The 16523-nt window shown below is 34.7% G+C and overlaps 1 protein-coding gene across 6 annotated transcripts in view; it reads right to left on the bottom strand.

The window, feature by feature from the left end:
- Window positions 1-864: 864 nt before the first annotated feature.
- Window positions 865-16523, bottom strand: part of SLC7A2 (solute carrier family 7 member 2) — a 55321-nt gene continuing 39662 nt past the window's right edge. For 4 of the 6 annotated variants that reach the window (XM_027635707.1, XM_027635710.1, XM_027635708.1 and 1 more), the window contains exons 5-12: window positions 16365-16501; window positions 15484-15706; window positions 12892-13031; window positions 9064-9166; window positions 7468-7673; window positions 6994-7160; window positions 6276-6384; window positions 865-5710 (exon numbers count right to left, since the gene is read on the bottom strand). In XM_027635707.1, the coding sequence (XP_027491508.1) occupies window positions 5523-5710; window positions 6276-6384; window positions 6994-7160; window positions 7468-7673; window positions 9064-9166; window positions 12892-13031; window positions 15484-15706; window positions 16365-16501 (1273 nt within the window). In that variant the 3' untranslated portion in view covers window positions 865-5522. Of the gene's footprint in view, window positions 5711-6275; window positions 6385-6993; window positions 7161-7467; window positions 7674-9063; window positions 9167-12362; window positions 12500-12891; window positions 13032-15483; window positions 15707-16364; window positions 16502-16523 lie in introns of all 6 variants that reach the window. The other 2 variants (XM_027635711.1, XM_027635709.1) reach the window with 1 other exon arrangement.

Genomic DNA, 16523 nt, shown 5'->3' with positions numbered 1-16523 from the left:
CTTAGTAAGTCTGTATGTACAATACAGACTTACATGACTATTAATAATTTGAAAACTTCATGAGGAATCATATAAGAGTTGCATTATACCTCTGAAAAAAATCCAGTCATAATTCCTCTTAAGTCTGTGAACAAAGATGATTACCCAAATGTTTCTAAAAACAGTGTGGAGAATAAGCTTGGTTTGGCAGTGGGGTTCTCATTGTCAAGGCTATCGTTATTGGTTGCCCAGACACATGCTTTTATTCTCTTGCTATACCCACAGTACTATCCAAAGTTGAGGAAGGTTTTGGGGTTGGTTTGCTTCAGGTTTTTGGGGGAGTTGGTGTTTTGGTTTTGTTGGGGTTTTTTTGTTGTTGTTGTTGTTTTAGTTTGCTTTTTCACAACAAAGGAAAAAAGGAGACAACAATGAGTTTGCTCATCAAGCTCTGAGGTTGAGTGGATACCAGGACAATGCTCTGTGCTTCAGAAAGTTGAGCAGCATGAATGCTGAGGGCTACTCACTCCCTCTGGAAATCAAACCTAACATCATCTCTGGCTTGGCACTGTAACACAAGATGCCTAAATCAAAGGGTGTCATTCTCTATTTCAGTGACTTCTTCAGTGTCTTGAAGCAAGCAGGAAACAAAGATTGCTACTATCCTCATCTCCAGACCGTCCCCATTTAAACGTAAAATGTGGTTGTGTTTTCCCCTCTATAAAAATGCATACAAATTATCATGTTATTTATTTTAAATGTTCTATGATTTGTATAATGTCATGATATTAGATATCTGGAATACTAATGATTTTAATTCACTATATTATTTTAGTGTTAACTAAAACTATAGTGGTATTTAAAGTTACAGCTGTTGTATGAAGTACATACAAGTGACATTCAGCTTTATTTAAAAAATACAGAACAAATACACAATTTTTATCCCACAAAGCACATTTTACAGTAAATGAAGAACAATGTAATTTTCATCAGAATTTGGAACTAAGGTAACTAAAAATGTCACGGATAACAATTCTATTGTAAAGTGGGAAAAAAGCACCATATTCTTAAATATAAGCATTTTTACATTCATAAAAATTCAAAACTTTTTTCATTTCGGTAGAGCACTTCAAAGAAATAAAAATTTGTAGTTTAAGTTGCATCATAATCATCTTATCAACATTTTAAATGCTCAGCAGCATATAATATAGAAATAATCACTAGAATGTACATATGAACAAAAAGGAAAAGTTGAAATGGATATGAATGCTAATTTTTTTTTAAAGTGATGCACACATAACTGTTTTTAAAGATACGAAACACATATTTCACGCTTTACTTTCTGGTAACACAAAAGAGAAAAGCCCTCCTAAACATCAAAATCTTGGTGAAGCTGGAGTTTACCTGGCCAAAGGCTCATGAAACATAGAAAGACAATAGAATTTGTCCAACTGAAAATTAAAAAAAAAAAAAAATATATATATATATATACATAGTTCTGCATGTCAATGCACAGCAATCCTTCAACTTAGCTAATGTTAGGGAGTTTGATTTCTAAAATCAAATGGAAAATAGATCAACACATGGTAAAGGCATTATATTTAGCTTTGGAAAGGTTCAACTATTAAAAATGCAGAGGTTCTCAAAACATATACCTGAAAGAAATACTAAAGGTACAGGAAATTAAAAACAAATACAAATATCCTATACTATATGAAATACCTCCTGCTTTTTCTGTAAAATATATATTTGCTTAACACTGAGTAACCTCAGTGCTTTCAGTGAACATACTGCAGTTTGTACAAACTTCCTAGCAAGTCTAGGAAGAATTAGGGCCCAAGAGCATTAAAAAGGTGCTTTTGTTTTCTTTTTTATGCACTTGAGTAACACATGCCAGCCTTCTTGTGAATTAAATTCCTGCCATAAAAAATGCACCTCAGTGTCAAAGGCCTCATATCTGAATAAAATGATTGCACACTCCCACACAGATTTCCTGCATTGTCAGGGATTTCACCATCTCAGGATGCTTATGGCACACTGATATTGGCACTTGTTAAAACTTCCATGAACACACTATGCCTTATATTTCTTAAATATATATATATGTATATATATATATTTGCATAAATTTTAAAGGAAAGGGGACTAGACTTGTATATTTATCATTTAATAAAATAGGAAATCTACATTTACTCTTTACCAAGTTTTGCATCTAAATTCATTTTATCATTTGAAGTTTCTGGATGACACGGTTAAATTCATATATGTAAGTAACTCTGTATCACTACTATTGACATTTATTCTGATAGTTCTCCAACAGCAGGTAATATAAATGGTTTTAACACATGGAGACATAAACATATTATGACAGATTTCAGGAATCTAATCAGCATTTGTTGTGCAGGAAAAAGCATACTTATTAATAGAATAGTTTCATCCATGATAACAAGCAATGAAATCTAAGTTACCTCATAAAACTTTCTATTGCAGAATTAGAACTGGAATAGCACAAGAAGATAATTTCAGATAACATGAATGATTCAGAAATGTTTTATAACTCTTATTCCTCAGAACAAAAAACACATTTATTTGTGCTCTGTTAAATATAGTTTTGACTTACTTTCTTAAATCCAACTAGGTAAAAATAATTCTTTTATCTAATGACATATCGAGAATGTACCAATGCAAATAAAGTTTTTGGAGGATTTTTTTCTATAAAGGAAGGAAAATCCCAATAGGCTACCTCCAAAAATAGATATTTTGTATTAACACATACCATTATTATTTGCACAGAACAATTTACAATATCAACAACTGTGTTAAAAAATAACAACAATTTAGTTCCACCGGACTTGTGCTTTCAGCTGCTCTCTCAGCAAGTACAGACATAGAGCAAATGTGAGAACAAAATCGGGATTTGTTTCATCCATAGCTCCTGTGTAAGGACTAGCATGGCATGTCCTTTGCTTCTGCAAAGTCCCACTAAAGCATCTGGAATTTCACGACTGCGTATACAAATGCATATCAAACTTACCATAAATATCTTACTTATGGCTTGTCTGTTTTTACTCAGTCACTGACTTACAGTGACTTTAACTATACACACATATAAATAAGCTTTGCACAGCTGAAGAAACCAGAAGTACCCAATTAGTTTCCTTTAATTTCATTTTATATCTCATTAGTTATGTGGATAGTTCCCATGCTACAGCTCCTTCCATCTCCTTTAGCAACATTTGTACAGGCACATTCTATTGTTTTTAAATAATTTCTCTAACAAGGAGCAGGGAGGAGAAATATTCATACAAATAAAAGGAGACACTGTCAATACACAAACTGCTGACACATCCATTAGGTAAATAAGCTAGAAAATTTATTTCCTTTAGTTCTCTCCAGAGGCCTTTGCTAGCCTTGCTTTAGTCAGAAGTTTATTATATTGACAGTATCCTTTCAAAGGAAAATTCCAGTGCAATATAGAAATTATTTTAACCAGTTCATCAAAATCACTATGGGCCAGACAGGTGCAAATGCATAGACAGGTGTGCATACATACATTCTATATGATGGCCTTGGGAGAGAATGCAGTCTTTCTTGCACATCAAAGAGCAACAGCAGTTTGCAGCTTGGGAGCCTGGCTGGCCTGCTCTGTGGCATCAACAGCCATAGGAAAAAGTAAGTCTGTGCTTCCTACACACTGAGATGTGTAAATAATTTTAAAGAGCTGTGTTTCACTGTAGGCTTGTAAAGACATCGTACAAAAACTTTACATGGGTGCTGCTGACTTGCTCCTACAGCAATTGCTTTTTGCAGCTGAGGATTTAAGACTACTGAGAAAGAAGTAATTTTAAGATTAAAAAGAGTGCTGTATTGCTCTGAAAAAAAAACCCAGGAGAGAGACAGAAGCAGCCTAACTAGTTTGGGAGGTTTTTGTTGGTTTTTCTTTTTTTGGGGGGGTTTGGTTGTTTTGTACTTTTGGGTATTGTTGTTGGTTGTTGTTGTCGGTTGGTTGTGAAATTCCAGCTATTATAAGGTGTTTTTCACTGTCAACCAATGTAGCTCTCGTGGCATCTAAAGTTTTTACATGTCATAACAGAGATTAATACTAATGATTAGTACCAGCAACTCTCCATGACAAAGTGCAAGACAGTTCTTACTCTAGGGAAACTGTTTTTGTAAATAAATTCTTGCAAAATGACTTCATATTGTAGAATCCTTCATGGGGCTTGAGCCTACTACTTGCTGAGAAAAAGTGCTAAAACATCTGGGTGCCTCTTAGAGGTGACACGACTTATGTTGAAAGAGGAACAGTTTCTATTTTCATCAGCATTAAATTACTGTTCACCCAGCACTGTTCACCCACAACAATTTCGTTCTTTACATAAATTAGCATTTAGACATCATACCCACATTAATGGATTTGTGGATGTAGGTAGGCTTTGCTCACAAAAAAGTGCTGACATGTTTAAGGCTTTGTGAAGTGCAGAAATACTGTTCTGACAAGGTTTTTTTCCAAAGCTTATACCTCTGTTTTTTTAAACCTCCCCTTCCATCTGAAAAGAAATTTTGTGCATTAAGTTTTCTGAGGAAAAGCCACGTGTAACACCAATATCAGAAGTATCAGTTCTGGCATATGATAAAGGAGAAGAAAGTATTACTAAATGAGTAGTAAGGAGAAAAACTTGATGACTGCTGTATATAAATTATGTAGTCAGGGATAAAATTCTGGCCCTTCTGAAATCAAAAGCACAGTACTTGCTAAATCACATATGACTGTCACTGTCAATACTGTGACCAACAGATTAATTCCCAGATGCTTTTGCAGAAAATAACATAGCTCCTCTTGAGAGTATTATTCTATACACACTTCTATACAGCATCTTTTAAAGAAAAGGCATTCACATAAGCAGAAATCTTGAATATTATTTAGAGGGACTAAAAACCTTTGAAGTATCTTTACTGCTTGAGTTCTCCAGGACTACTGATTAGTAGTCGTGATTAATAAAGGTAAGCAATTATTTCTTTTTACATAAATATATAGTTCTCTATTTTTTACTAAGTATCTGATCCATACAATTACCATTCATTTTGCAAATACTTTCCAGGCTTGAATGAAATTTATCTCCAATGAGAGTTACTTCAGTAGAAAGAAGAAAATTTTGATTGTGACCAAAACATGTAACAGAGATAAGGAGAAGGTATGAAAGGCACTTGTGTCCACAATACATTGTCAAATATTCAGAACTTCTGGCAGATGGTTCTAAAATTCTTCATATTTGATGATTGCCAGTGATTTTGGATGACACTTCAAACAATGCCTCCAAATTTTTGCTTGCCAAAGGGTACTTTTCTTTTCTTTTTTTTAATATAAATATTAATCTCCCTGCTGTCAGTTCTGAAATGATGAAGATGGATTAGCAGCTTGTCCAAAATATCAGTCAGGCCTTGTAGTAAACACTTTCTAGAAGCACAATGTTGGCAGAAAGCTTTTGAAATTTCAGTCTGCAAATGTCAATTAAAGGTTTAAAAGATTTGTGTGTTGGCAGAGATTAACATTCACTTGTCCTTTCATGTGGAAGAAATTGATCCCTTTCATTTGCATTTTCAGGTTCATCCAGTTCTTCCACAGGGTTCTTTTCTTTCAACCCACTATTTTCTGAACAAGAATCATCATCTCCATCATTACGATGACCTTCAACACTGTGTCTGATGCCATAAGCAAAGTAAATGAGGAAGCCTTCCAAAAGGAAAAAAAGAAGTTCACAGGGTTTTCAGGCAAGTAGTGAATTAAAAAGGCATATATTTCTCTCTAGCTGAATATATTTTGCAAAACAATTTTCTTCTTCAGGTATCTGAATCAGAACTCATGCTTCAGGTCTCTCCTGTTTCTATGGGAACTTCCAGTGCATCATTTTTACATAATTAAATGCTCTAATAGGTCATGGAAACTACTAATTTATGTCTAGATGGAATGAATACAATTTCCTAGATCTAAAAGAAGAATGACTGATATACTGGGAAGAAACCTTTTACAAACAGGTTGCTACAAAATTTTGGCTATACTTACTAGGAAAAAAAAGTGTGGCTTATTGGAATTCTTCTTTTTACCTCAAAACTGTACCTAAGATTTTGACTGCATATAAATACTTCTTCTGAAGCATGCTTTTTTTTGATCAGAAATATAAGCTGACTTCTAATACACCACAGAGGTTTTTTTCAAATATTTAAAGGAAAAGAATGTTCTAAGATGAGATTCATGACTTCTAGTTTATGAAGTGACTGAAATGAACAGAATTACTTACCGAGTGCCATCCAGAAGCTAAATCTAATCCAAGTTTCTCCACTTAACTGCACCATCAAGTAAATATTTACCAGTATACTGAATGATGGCAAAAATGGCAATAGTGGAACCTAAAAGGAAATATTTAATATGTTTATAATAAATATATATTTTTTGCATATCACACTTCTGTTATATAACAAAAACTAGAGGTAACACATATAAGCACTAATAAAGAATTGAATTTTTATTTGCTGTTGTTATATAGTGAAATTGTCTTTTTCATTGGGTTTAACCACTAGTTTCTACATATCTTAAAAACTTTTAAAATACATTGTGTTTAATATATATTATCTAAGGCTGTAGGAAAACTTTCCAGTTTGTCTGAACATATACTAATGAATTCTTGTATTTACAGCTGAAAAATATATTTATCTACATATCACTTCTTTCTGAAATCCATCTCCAGCTCCACCAGATTCCTTGACTTTCATCACTATACTTCATTATTTCCATTAAATAATTGATCTTAGAACATAAGTGAAAGCACAAAATGAAAGGACTTATACTCTGGGAGGTGTGAACTATATTGTGGCCCAAAGGACTGCTGACAACACAGACAAGTGATTGTACTCTCATCAGTTTTTGAACTGTTTTCCAGTTTCTGAGTTCTCTGTCCCACTTGTTAGAATCCATCAAAACCTCTCATTAGAGAATAACAGAGTAAATATGTTATTCACCATAAAGGCCATTTTCTGCTGGTTTTGAGGCTGTCTTTGGATGAGGAGAATGGTAACTATGAAGGACACCGCTAACACAGTAAGAAGGCCAATACTCCAGGGCTCCAAGTTAGCAATGAAATGAATCCCATATGTAGTGAGGACACTCAAGCCACAAACCAAGCAAGCTGTATGAAAAACAAAATTATAGAAAAAGTAAATTTCTGCATTGAAGAGGAAGTGACTTTTAAGAAGAGTTGATAGCAAGTCTTCAATATGTAGTATTATCATGAATATGTTTAATTAAAAGAAAATATACTCGACTGCAGATTAGATGGATCCTTCAAGAAGTATAAAGGCATAGAATCATTATATAAAAGCAAACTAATTAGGACAGAAAGAAGGCATGTTATCAGTGAATTTTTAATTCTGTCTTTAATAAAATTCCATTATTTATGTTAATGCATATATGAGTTTGGACAGCTGAATACTTACCTAAGAGGCTCACTAAAAAGTTAACAGTAGTTGCTGTCTGCTCAGTTGGTAAACTGGATGGATTAATCAGGGCCTGAAGACTGAAGCGATTCTCTTCTATCATATTTATCTGTGATTCACTTACTGCAGATTCCCTTTCAGCTGCAGCCAAAGCTGCTTTTTCTGGAGAATATTTTGGTTCCTCATAGGTTACAGTGGGTTGGTATCTGTGCATAAAACAAGCAGGATAATAAAAAAAACATTAAGCTTGCTTTGGGTTTTGAAGCAATATGAATCTAGGAATGTATTTAAATACTAAATTCTTTGCAGTAGTGCATAAGAATTTCACAATTTATAACTGTACTGCAATAGTGTAGGAGTCGGATTACAGGAAGGATGCTGGATGAGGCATCCTGGGAAATGAAGTCCCGAAGTACTCCACACATGGGCAGTGAGATGCCCTTGGTAATTGGTCAAGGGAGTCACATGTTACTTTGAGGTGCATATAAAAGGTGTCATCCAGCATCCTTCCTGTAACCCGACTCCTACACAATAGCATCAGTAGTCAGTATCATATATAAAAAAACTGTAGCAACTCACTTTTTGGATGGGTTTTTTGGGGATTTTTTGGACAGTTTTTAAAGCTACATAAATGCACAAATGGGTCAGATAAATGACCAATCACGTAGAGAAAGAGGGGACAGGCTCTGTTGGTCAACAGCAGAGAAAGTTCCTGACTTGTTTCCCATCCTGTAAGAGGCCTACTAACCTGCATAAACTGAAATTTTACATCTGCTTTGTTTGCATTTAAGTGTATTTTTAAAAATACATATGGTAAATAAGTCACTATAGAATAAAATAGTCTTCTCCTTTAAAGTGTAGATTATTGCGACAATGAATTTTAACTGAATTTAAGCTGTTACACTTTTCTAAGTTAATCACTTACCCTTACGTAATAAAGACTGACTTTTCAATAACAATTTTCTTTAAAAAGAACAATACATAATAAAGTGAGCTATAGCTACCAATATATAAATTTCATTCCACAGTTTACAAACACGATAGATACCAGAGTTTTACTGAGAAGTATTTATAATCTCTTGCTTTGAGAGATAATATTTGCTCTCTCTTCGAAGGCTACCATATCTTGAAGCACTTCTCTGATCTTACATTTCTGGCTAGTGTAAAACAAAGCAATTATTTGAACTTGTTGATCCTGTGAAGGACCTAGAACATCTACACCTTTCACATACAGTCCCCAAAATGTAACAGGCGTGATGTACAGCATAGATTTTATTCATATCAAAATATCATTTGTTGAATTCTGCACACAAGCTTATATTCAGTACCTTTGGGACTAATGCTTGGACCAATACTACTTCTGGAAAATAAAAAGTGTCTAGATTTCACATGAAGCTTTGACTTGACTAACTGCTATACTTCCATGAGAATATACCATTGCTTTCTTTAATGGGTCACTGCTTCTTAGAAATAATTTATACACTTACAGCTGTTGGCCATCTAGCAAAAAACATGCCCTGTAAATGTGACTTCTCTTTATTTACTGACCAACACAAAATAAATCACAGTAGAATATGAAGGCTGTTTTTGACTTACCTAAGGATAAGGACACAGGTTGCCACAAGTGAATAAGCAAGAAGTGTACCAATAGACATCATGTCCACTAAAGCCTTTAGGTCAAACAGAAATGCCATTATAGCTAAAACAGAAAAAATAATGCAAAATTTCCATGAGATTGACACAGAATCATTCAGATTGGAAAAGATGTTTAAGACCATCAAGTCAAACCATAAGTGCCAAGATTAATATTAAGACATTTTAAGCTAAGATTTTCAAATCTGTCCAGAGTCTAACTTTACATTGTTTTACGGACAGCAGTATGAGTGAAATCATGGTAATCCTTAAAACCACATTTTTGAAGCCATTGGTACAGTTCCCAAACCTAATTGCCTACAGTTGGGAATCTAATCTATATAGATAGGCACTGATGAGCCATACAGTCATGCTGCATAATCAAACGCTTCATAGTGGACTTATTTGGACGTAAGTACTTGCACACAATGGGGCCATATTAAAAACACATTTTTATAGGATAAGGTTCAGATCCTGCAGCAGAATCTCACCAAACCTGAAAGGATGGATCCCACTGCCAAACCAGGAAAAGTAATCCAACCCAGTTAGTCATTGGGGTGTAAAATTTCTGCTGAGCTGGGAAAAAGCTCTATGTAGAGAGGACTTTCAGAAGTTGTCTCAAATAAAATAATTTTGTGTTTTGGGTTTTAGTGGTTATCCTACTAAAAATAGTTTTCAAGTGACCTTCAGGAAAGGCTAGCAAAATCTCACAATTTTTTTAAGATCATTCAACTCAGAGGCAGAAATTTTCATCATCCTGGGAGTAATTATAGAAATCTTGTGTCTATAAAAGCTAACGTCACATTCCTTTGGAGATTCTGGAATGTCTTTTTTTGTCTATGCTGTCTGCACACAGATGCACAGAGTTCATCAAGAAATTAGCAGAAACCATCACTAAATGAAAGGCTAATTCCAATTGATTTGAAAAGAGCTTCTTAAAATATTTGTATTTTATTAATATTTTTTAGATGCAGACTTTTTGAAGCATCTCAAACATCGAATCTCAACATCAAAAGAAACTTAAAGGTAGCCTTTATACACTGTGTATATATGCACACCCAAATTTTTCTATATTCAGAAATATTTATATTTAATATTTGTTACTTTTGGGGGTTTTTTTGTTAATATTTGTTAATGTATTTGTAAACAGGTGCATAAGTGCACAAACACACAGACACATTTTTGCCTGGTATTTGATCCTGAAGGAGGAAGCAAAATGTGATATTCTGAAAACAAGACTGCTGGATTACAGAATTTTTATATCATTTGTGAGTCTCCTTTTCCAATTAAGGAAGGTCATCCTGTTTTCTTTAATGACTGTGGATGTTCCTGAATACAAAAATTAATCTGCGGAGTAGATTTCTGAATACCTCACTGCTTTTCATGCTCAAAAGAGCATAGGTAAGCAAAGCTGAGGAAGAACAGAACCTACTATAACCTCATGTACAGTAGCTATATTTAATTTTTAATCCTAGCTTCAAAAGGCTACTCTATAGTTCAGAATGTTCATTAACATTAGAAATAAAGTGAAAAATGCCTCTGTTTCTTACTAAGAGAAAAAAAAGGCACAGTATCGCTTTTCCACTTCTCTTAATTCTACTCCAAGAGACACTGGTAGATCCATTTATGATGAAACTGGACTGACACCAAAACTTTTTGCTAGACTTTCAGCAGTGCAGTTATCACCTGTGAAAAGGTAAGTCACATAATACCATGAGACAGTTGCCTCAGCTGTAGTTTTGACCTGGTAACTTTGATTAAATGGCCAAACATCTAATTTCCTTAACATTTCTTAAAGCTATAAGACTTTCATGCTACAAATGCATAGAAAAATCAGATCATGTAAGCTGTTGCATACATCCATAACTATTCTGGTAGAACTATTTTTGGCCACACGTTACCAAATATGCTTTTTTGTTTTTTAATAGAAGAAGAAATTACTCTTTCTCCAGCAGTAGATAAAGCTGTTTTCAGATCAGCTGTTGACACACCAAATGCCCCAAACTCTCTAAAAGCAGTCCAATGAGGGTTGCAGCATAGCTACAGTGAGGGCTGTGTAACTGCATCAACCACTTTACCAGCTGGGTAATACGGTTTTCTTTCTTCTCATCATTACTGTGATTTCTGATAAAGATCTTGATTTTATCCCACAAAACCACACTTCCAAATTATTGTAGGAGAATATGTTGATAAGATAAATTAAAATAATATAAAGTTGAAACAATAAAAGTAACCCTAAGCAATTTATTTGTACTCTGACCGAAGAAAAGGGAACTGATAATAATGCTTCATGTGGGAAGTCTCCAGGCAGTGACTGTGCCTTTCCACATAATTGTCAAGTACGTGGTGTGAGCAGTTCCAGTCTTGTGGCATCTGAAAATACCCTGCCTATAAATGAAAATATTGTGGTCTCATTTCTGAGATAGCTCAGTTGGTTAGAGCATGGCACTAACACCAAGGTTGTGGGTTTGAAGCCCATATGGGCCATTCACTTAAGAGCTGGGCTCGATGATCCTTGTGAGTCCCTTCCAGCTCAGAATAGTCTGTGATTCTGTGACATTCCACTCAAATGATGGAATTTGGGCACAGCTGCATGTACCTCTGCAAGAAGTATGGACAGAATTGAAACAGTTGTATGTCAAGAATTAACATTAAGAGTTGGCAACAGCTCCCAAAATACTGTTTTGCTAAAATATATGTAGGCATGTATGTGTATACATATATGTGCAGACACACATAACCCCCCAACATACACACAAATCCCTCAACCACAACTTGGTAAGCCTATACAAAACCAGAATCATTTTCTCTGAAAGACAATTTAAAAATCTTTGTATTTTACACAAAAATAGACCCTGCTGAAAATATAATTTTTTTCTTATATCTCATAATAAAAATGTGTCAGTTATTTTTCCCCTCCCTTATAGATGTGATAAGTATATTATGAGTACATCAGACAAGGAAACCCTGTCAGTGAAGCATCAGCCTAAGTAAGGGACACAGATTAAGTAATAAGCTTATTCACCTACAGTGGGTTAATATTTAAAAAAAAAATTGAATTCTTTGACATTAAGGCCATCATCACCACCACCATGATTTGCATGATCGGGAGTTCTTATACCCTTTGATTACTCCGTAATTTTATTCCCATTGTACATGCAAGGGTAATTAACAAGCAGTCCTTTTCAAAAATATAAAGTACCATGCACGTGCATAGAGTGTTTAAATCTCAGTTTTAAGTAACACGGGCTTTGAGAGCTTACCAGAGATGACCCCTGCTGTCAAGGTGGCAGAAACTGGTGCCTGCCTCTTACTCACTTTGGCAAGAAAACTAAAGAGTAAACCATCGCGTGCCATGGCAAACAGAATTCGGGGCAAAGGGAACATAGAGCCGAGAAGACTAGAACAGAAAAATGTATAGTTCAAATACAGGTTATTAAAAGCACAATGCTTTATTGGTAAACCCAACTACACAAAAAGAAAGCTTGGAAGAGTTAATGGGCTCAGGCATAGTTTTCCTTAGGCTCTGTGTCGCTGCTCTTGGTATTTTGTTTGGTTGACTGATGTTCTTGGTTTTGGTTGTTGTTTATTTTGAACCTAGGCTTTTGAACCAGCAGATACAAAATCTGCGGTAGAGAATAGTTTTACTGGTAGCCTACTTTACCTAGCAACAAGTAGATTTGATCATTTCAGTCTGAAGCACGTCAAAGCTGCACAACAGTGGTTTATTTTCATATATGCAACATGTTTAGCAGTGCACCTTTCTTTACAATGATCAACTCTTAGTCTCACCTGCTACTGCACCAGACGATAGAGTAGCAACTAGTGGGGTCTTCGTTTTGGAATTGATTTGAGCTAGACATTTGAAAAGCAACCCATCCTTCGCCATAGCATAGATTACACGTGGTATTGGGAAAATGGATCCAAGAAGACTGAGTAAAAAGCAAACACATGCAACATGGCAAACACAGTTCATGCAGAGTTGTATCATGGAAAAGGTAAACAATGTTAATTAATGGCATCTATAGAAACAAAATGTATGGCTGTAAGACAAAACCAGAAAGCCCCATAGCCCAAGGTACTACAGCTCAGACACAAATAGAATTTTTTTTTTTAACTGCAAAGTTGATTGCTTTTTTTTAATTATTGGGTTTTTTATTTAATTTAGGTAATGAAATTGTGTCATCAGGCAGAATTCAGATTAGCAAGATAACTCTCGCCATCACCATAGTTCTTGGGTGTTAGTGGACCAGAAACATGTTCCAGATCACACTAACTATGAAATTAAGCTTTAGTATTCCTGGAGAAAGTCTGTCAGTCAGAAGCAGCAGCAAATAAATAAGCATTAGTATCATCTCTTTCACGCTGTATTTTCATGTGAGGCTGCTGATTAACAGTAATTCAAAGTAAGCACCATACAAGTATATTGGGCAGATTTTTTCTTTGGATTAAAAGCACCTCTAAGCAAACTTCATTAAGATTGTTCCTTTTTGGTTTTTTTTTTGGAAGAAGTAAAGCTAATTAATTTAGATTTGTTATTAGCAAAACACAGAAAGCTTTTAAACTATTGATAACTTGAAGCTCTTAAACATACTTCTTGAATTAGTTGATTTCTTTCCCTCAAAGAGAAATATTTTTAATTAAGAAAACAAAACACAAAATCATAGCCAGTATAACCTCTGCAGCAAGCACACTAGTTTTTAACCAGGTGAATGGTTTCTTTTCTTACTTTGCAGAATTGACTGTATCACTTAAAGAAGGCACAGCTTTTACATACCGCAGATGTTAAATACATCCAGTAATACTTGTGAGACACAATTGTTAAGGTTAGACATGAGAGAAGTTTTATTGCAAATGAACTGATTTTGATGAATGAATGTACCTTCCAAAAAGAATGTTTCTTTGCAGCTGTAGCTTTGTAAAATTCATTTAAACTACCCTTCTTCTAGTATATTCATATATATAATGTAAATATTAACATCTTTTTACCCTGAGGTAAAAAGTTTCCCTGAGGAAACGAGTTCATGAAATAACATAGTATGAGGTAACTGTATGAACCAAAAATAATCATCCCAGCGTTTTTTCTTAATTATACCTCTACACTGAGGAATATGAAATACAGTTTCCTTTGTTTTGTTCTAAACTGACATCAGTCAACAGACTGAAAGATTAATCTCTCCACAGAAGAAAATATAATTCTTCACTGGAATACACTGAAAAATAGACTAATAGTCCAAATTTCTAAAAAAGCATTTTACCATCTCAGTTCATTTTGCTTTCCAGTATTAATTTCTTTAACTTAGTTTCTGCTTCTATGCAACTTTCATTATTTATCAATGTAAAGGAAAAATTCAGTAAACCCCTCCAAACTGAGAGGACCATGACAACCAGATAGAAAATAACTATAATCCCAGGATGAAATGTCTAACTGTGACATTCTTCAGTCAGCTCTACAATTCTTTTAACATCATTCTGGAACTATTGCCTTTTTCTATCCCCTCCTACATCTAAATATTCCTTTCCTTTAAAGCACTGTCCACAGTCAGCATGCTCATCATCTTCAGGCTGCTTACAAGGTTATCTTGGAGTGCTGTTAGCATTAGTGCTTCCACAGCCATTATGTTTGCCTTTGTGGAAAGGCAGCCAGTATTCTTACCACTGAAGCTCACGCTCAGGTTACAGATTAGCATCAGCATTTTTCAGGCCCTGAATTTAAGTATCAAGCAATTCTCTATTCTATGAAAGCGTTTATACCACATCAAAATTGGGCTGTAATATATATGAATACATACTAATACATCTCATGCCCTCCCTGATCTTTTAAATCAAAGTAACATGTTAAGATTACATCCACAGTTTCACAAAGGGGAATAAATTATAATATTTTGACAGTTATAATCTATATCACAAATACCCACACAGAAACCACAGGAAGAGATGATGTCAGAAGACAGACTGGCTACTAGAGGAAAACAGAGACAGGCAACAAAGATGAGGAGTGGAGTTTAGTTAATCCTCTCTTCAATTTTGCCTGCAAATGCACAGAGCCCATAGAGCTGCTGAGTCATCAGGAATGGACAGCAAGAAAAGACAAAATGGGTGAGGTTGATTTTACCAGTTAATAAAGATAACTTGCAGGTCATATGTTTGAAAATACATACTTTAATAGTAAGTTTCTACCAAAGAGAATACTGTTCAATAACAGTACAGTTTAAAAAAGGGTACTGTGATGTAGACCTGCTTAAGTATAAAATTTGTTTATAATACTTACTGCTAATTCTTTGCATGGACTGAGCCTTCAAAATGAACATGTGAACATACATATAAATGTAATATATTACTCATCAGCTTTTCCCAGCAAAATCAGTATTTCAATGTCTTTACCTTGTAGACAAAGCACAGAGGGATCCCACTGCTACAACATATTTAGCAGGACCCCATGCAACATATTCAAATGCTACTGGCAGAGGACTTTTCTCATCCAGCAGATAGTATGGCATCATAAGTGTCAGTGCAGCTGAAACCCCAAAATAGGCCATGAAGCAGACAAGCAGGGACACCACAATTCCTATGGGTATGGCTTTCTGAGGATTCTTGACCTCTTCTCCTGAAAAAAGGGAGAAAAAACCCCAGCAAAAATTCTTATGAATTTGCGCCTTCAGCTTTAAAAGATAACATCAAAGACAAACTGTTTGTTAATTTAAGTCGTATCTGTAATAGAAGTTTTAAAAATCTGAGTGAAATAAGCTGAGAGACACAGAACAAAACTCACTATTTTGTTGTCAGAAATAGCGTTAAAATAGAGGTAAATTAAAGAACATAAAACACATTATATTTCTAGACTACTCGGAGCCCAGTATTTTTAGTTATTTACCTACAATTTATAGATCAATGTACTCATTCCCTATCAGTCACATGCAAGCCAGCCTCTAGAAGAGACACCTCACGTCAGAAAATTGTAAAAGTGAGCAAGTGATTAACATTATTTGAGCAGAAAAATTGTATGCTAAGCACTTCCCCAACTTAGAAAGCAACAATTAATTTCTTTAGAACAGGAAGAAAATAAGCAAAATCTCCTACTTCATCCCATAACTATAGCCACATTCAGGAGTGAACTTAGGTTCACTCTACACGGAATGAAGAAGGTTTGGGAGAAAGCAAAGTAAGAAGAGTAGACAGATTGTTATGTTGTTTGTGGGGTTTATGGGTTTTTTTTACAAAAAAATCATGTTAAACATATATACACAGACATATAAATACTATACCAGTTGTTGCAATGCAGTCAAATCCTACAAAAGCATAAAAACACGTTGCAGCACCAGCCAATGTTCCTGTGAAACCATATGGCATAAAGCCACCACTCCCATATATACTTGTCACATTTTCATAGGATGAGATGTTCCTATAAACAAGAAAAATACAGC

Source organism: Corapipo altera, unplaced genomic scaffold (genome assembly GCF_003945725.1).
Source record: "Corapipo altera isolate COAL_440 unplaced genomic scaffold, ASM394572v1 22b, whole genome shotgun sequence".
Taxonomy (NCBI): Eukaryota; Metazoa; Chordata; class Aves; order Passeriformes; family Pipridae; genus Corapipo; species Corapipo altera.
The sequence above is the reverse complement of the archived record's forward strand: the minus strand, read 5'-3'. Positions and strand labels throughout refer to the sequence as shown.